The 4,112-nt window shown below is 50.9% G+C and overlaps 1 protein-coding gene across 1 annotated transcript in view; it reads left to right on the top strand.

The window, feature by feature from the left end:
- Positions 1 to 364: 364 nt before the first annotated feature.
- TBX3 (T-box 3) overlaps positions 365 to 4,112 on the top strand; it is an 11,342-nt gene continuing 7,594 nt past the window's right edge. Inside the window, exons 1-2 of the mRNA XM_009995679.1 lie at positions 365 to 943; positions 2,825 to 3,092. Of these exons, the coding sequence (XP_009993981.1) occupies positions 549 to 943; positions 2,825 to 3,092 (663 nt within the window). The 5' untranslated portion in view covers positions 365 to 548. The remainder of the gene's footprint in view (positions 944 to 2,824; positions 3,093 to 4,112) is intronic.

Here is a 4,112-nt window from a genome sequence, read left to right as displayed (position 1 = left end):
AACCCCCCAAAAAGAGACCCCAGCTTCGAGCCGTCACCCTCCGCCACGAAAGAAGAGAAAGGGGATTGAGACTAAGAGAAAAAAGAAGAAGAAGAAAAAAAAGGATCTCGCCTAGCCCAGCCCTTCTGCAGCGACAGGAGCAGACAGCGAACCCGGTGGATTTTTTTTTTCCCTCCCCTCTTCTTCGGCGTCTCTTTCCCAGCGCAAGGACTTTCACTCAGGAAAACAAACCACCAAAAACACCCCCAAACCTGCAGAGACCGAACACACACAAAAAGCAAGACTAATAATGAACAATCCTGTTAATCCGCTGTCCCGAGGGCTGGGGATGTGCCCCGGCTCGGGAAGTTGTAGGCTGTAGAAGTTCTGCCTCTCCCCCCCATGTACTGTGCTGTCTAGAGCTTGTTTTTCCCCCCACCCTATTATTTTTTTTTTTTTGGTGCTTTATCGCTGTTATTGTTATTATCTTAATTTTTCTTCTTCATGATGTGCTGTTAGAAACCACTCCGGGACTACTCCAGCAGTAGGAAGACCGAGGAGTGGAGTAGATGAATATACCGATGAGAGATCCAGTAATCCCTGGGACAAGCATGGCTTATCATCCTTTTTTACCTCACCGGGCACCGGACTTTGCCATGAGCGCTGTGTTGGGACACCAGCCTCCCTTCTTCCCGGCCCTGGCTTTGCCTCCCAACGGGGCAGCTGCCCTTTCCCTTCCCGGGGCTCTGGCTAAACCCATCATGGATCAATTAGTGGGGGCTGCAGAGACTGGTATCCCCTTTTCTTCCCTGGGTCACCAGGCAGCAGCTCATCTGAGGCCTTTAAAAACTTTGGAGCCAGAAGAAGAGGTGGAAGATGATCCGAAAGTGCATCTGGAAGCCAAAGAGCTTTGGGAGCAATTCCATAAAAGAGGCACGGAGATGGTGATTACCAAATCGGGAAGGTAGGTCTGGGCTTGGGGGGTCGGTGCCTTTTCTTATTCTTTTCTTTTCTTTCCCCTCCCCTCTCCCCCGGCCCTCAGTCTCTGCACCTCTCCGGGCTACTCGGGAGCAAGGCTCTTTCGCTGCTAAATTCCTCCATAAAAGCTCCTTTCATCTGGAATTATGGAAAGTTTGAGGCAGCTGGAGCTCCCAGCCCATCTCGGGCACCCTCGGCAAAACTCAAGCCCTGAACCACGACCCGGCCCAGCTCGGCGTGTGCAGGGGCGAGAGGGTCCCTTCGTGGTTCCGCAGCTGAACACTTTTTAGGGAGGACTGGGAGCAGAAAGGAAAAGAATTTGGGCTCGGAAAAGGAGCTTGGCTTGCTTTCAACCTCGTTTTTTCTTCCTTAAGGAAAAGGGGGAATAAAGGGAAAACGCTTTGGAGCGGCCACTGGAGAGGCAGGAGCTGTGGGAGGGCAGAGAGGCTCAGTTTATCAGCTGCTCCTCTTCTGCCTTGTCTCTCTGCTGGGATCTCCGCGTGCATTTGTGCTGCCTAATTCTACCTGAAAATGCACAAAAAGCTGCCCAAAAAAAAAAAATACACCCAGCGGTCCTGCAGCCGCTGCTGGGGTGGCAGGGAAGGGTTTGCAGCTCGGCGCTGGCTCTGTATTTCTAACCTTCCCGGGGGAATGAATGAACATCCACGGCGCGTCCACCCTCGGCATTTCTGCTTTTTATAGGTTTACCCGCCTGAAATCCCTCTCTAAATTCGTTACTCATTGACACCCGTGCTCTTTTACAACTCTTACCTACGGCTGCGATGACACGTTGGGAGAAATAAAAGCAACCCACCCTTCTCAGCCCGGTGGTTTTATTTAAGGGGCTCTCTTAGAAACCTCCCAAACAATTCGCGTGTAATTTGCCAGGAGAATTACTCGAGGAAGCCACTCCTGAAAAGTCTTCTTCGATGGCCTTCAGCTGCTCTGCTGGAGCTTCACCTCCTTGCAGAGCACCAGTTGCAGGCTACAGGCTCACGAAAAAAAAACCCCAACCTAACAGAAACCTTAAAAGCGGGGGGAAAAAAAATTCCCCTCGCCCATTTTGCTACTTTCCCCAAGTTTTCTGTGTTAATTGTGGTCAAGTTATTTTTTGCACGAAAGCCTCGGCGAGTGTGAAGAGCTCTTACATGCTGCAAAGTCATGTGTTTCCTTTTAAGTTGAGATTGCTGAATGCCAAACACTCGATATAATAAACAGCAAATTTGTGGTATCCTGTTGCAGTTTCAAGCCGGCCTTGGGAGCGGAGGGGTGCGGGGTTTGCAGGGAGCCCGCCTGGGTTATCACCGGGAGGCTACAGCCCTGGGAAAGCCACGGCAGCCACCCTGCCCTCACTGGAGGGTTGGGTGTTTTTTTCCTTCTCCTCTAGAAATTAAAAACCTACCCTCCCGTCTCCGCTCTCCAGCGGTGCAGTGGGATAGAGTATTGGGGAGCATTTCTTTTCTCGGGGGGAGATCTGTTCTCGTTTCTTTGTTTGGCCGGGGAAGAAGGGAAATAAGGAGAGCTCCAAGTGCCCCAGATGAGGCTTTGCTGTTGAGGAATGGCAGAGGGTAGGCGCCTGCTGGTTTCGAGGGAACACGTACTTCTCCCCTCCGCCTCCCATCCCGGGGACCATTTTTCCCTGCAACTTTTCAGCCTTCGAGAAACCTTTTTGCTGTGGGCGGGGGGGGGAGAAGCTGGTGGGTTTTTTTTTCTGCTGGGACACACACACGTCCTTTCTGCTTCCGAGGGCTGAAGAGATTGCTTGGTGGTGCTACTGAGATTTCAGGAGCTGATTTAAACGCTGTAATTAATTGTATTTTTCGTCTTGTCTCTTCCCTTATGCTCCCCTCCCTCTCTCTGCCCATAGGAGAATGTTTCCTCCATTTAAAGTGAGGTGCACTGGACTGGATAAAAAGGCCAAGTACATTTTATTGATGGATATCGTGGCGGCTGATGATTGTAGGTACAAATTCCATAATTCCCGGTGGATGGTAGCCGGGAAAGCTGACCCTGAAATGCCAAAGAGAATGTACATCCACCCGGACAGCCCGGCCACCGGCGAACAATGGATGTCCAAAGTCGTCACCTTTCACAAGCTGAAGCTCACTAACAACATCTCTGACAAGCACGGATTTGTGAGTGCCTTTTACACCTTCCTTTGCCTCCCCCTCCTCTTTCCCCCTTCGGCCGGGGCGGTGGGTCCGGGGGGGGATCTGCCCGGGAATGCAGCTCCTGCTCGGCCGGAGCCGCGGCCGCAGCTCCCGGGGCAGCGGGAACACGGGGAACAAAAACACGGGGAACAAAAACACGGGGAACAACCCCTCACCCCCCGCACACAGGGACGGGCATCTCTCCGGTTGATAATATCCCTTGATTATTTTATTTTTCATTGCTGAGGTCTGGATGAAACCCTCGAGTTCATTCCCTAACCTCTCCGTGCCCAGCATTAACTTTCAAGACCTATTTCCAGCACAGAACCACTCGATATTTCTAGGAGCTCTGCTGACTTTATATATCTGTCTATATATATTTTTTTTTTCAATAAAGTCTATCGCATTTTCCTCCCCCCCCTTTTTTTGGTAAGCATAGGAAAATGATATGCATATGTGTAAAAAGGGCTTAAAGGCCTGAGTATGCAAACATTTAAATATATATTAATCTGGATAATGTAAAGCAAGCCGGAGTGAAAATAAACAGGGACCAGAACCAGAGGTCAAGTTGCCCATTCATGTCTATCCGCTCCTTTACATTGACTGGGCGTGCAGAGATTAAACCTTCCCCCTAAGAGTGAAATCAAACAAACCTGCTGATAAGTGCTCGGCCGATCCTCGCCATTTCTCGCTATTCCTGGGAAACCCTGGGAGCCGGGGGGTTCCTGCTGGTGGCCGCGGTGGGGGGGGGGATCCCTAATGTGCCGCAGATCGCATTTGCCGCCTGGGATTTGATGAGACGATCCATTTTTTGCCTTTCGCAGAAGGCCTTCAGTGGATTGGGGGGAGCAATTAGCCCTGGCCAAGGCTCTCGTGGTGCTGCTGTTGGAGCTGCTGCTACTTCATTATTAGGATTTTTAAAAATATATGTTGTTGTGGGTTGGTTTTTTTTCACCTTAAAATCAAAACGCATCGCGGCCGGAGCCCAAACAACTTCTCCCCCCC

The sequence above is a fragment of the Chaetura pelagica genome, unplaced genomic scaffold (genome assembly GCF_000747805.2).
Source record: "Chaetura pelagica isolate M959 unplaced genomic scaffold, ChaPel_1.0 scaffold254, whole genome shotgun sequence".
In the NCBI taxonomy this organism is placed as follows: Eukaryota; Metazoa; Chordata; class Aves; order Apodiformes; family Apodidae; genus Chaetura; species Chaetura pelagica.
This window is presented reverse-complemented; position numbering and strand designations above follow the sequence as displayed.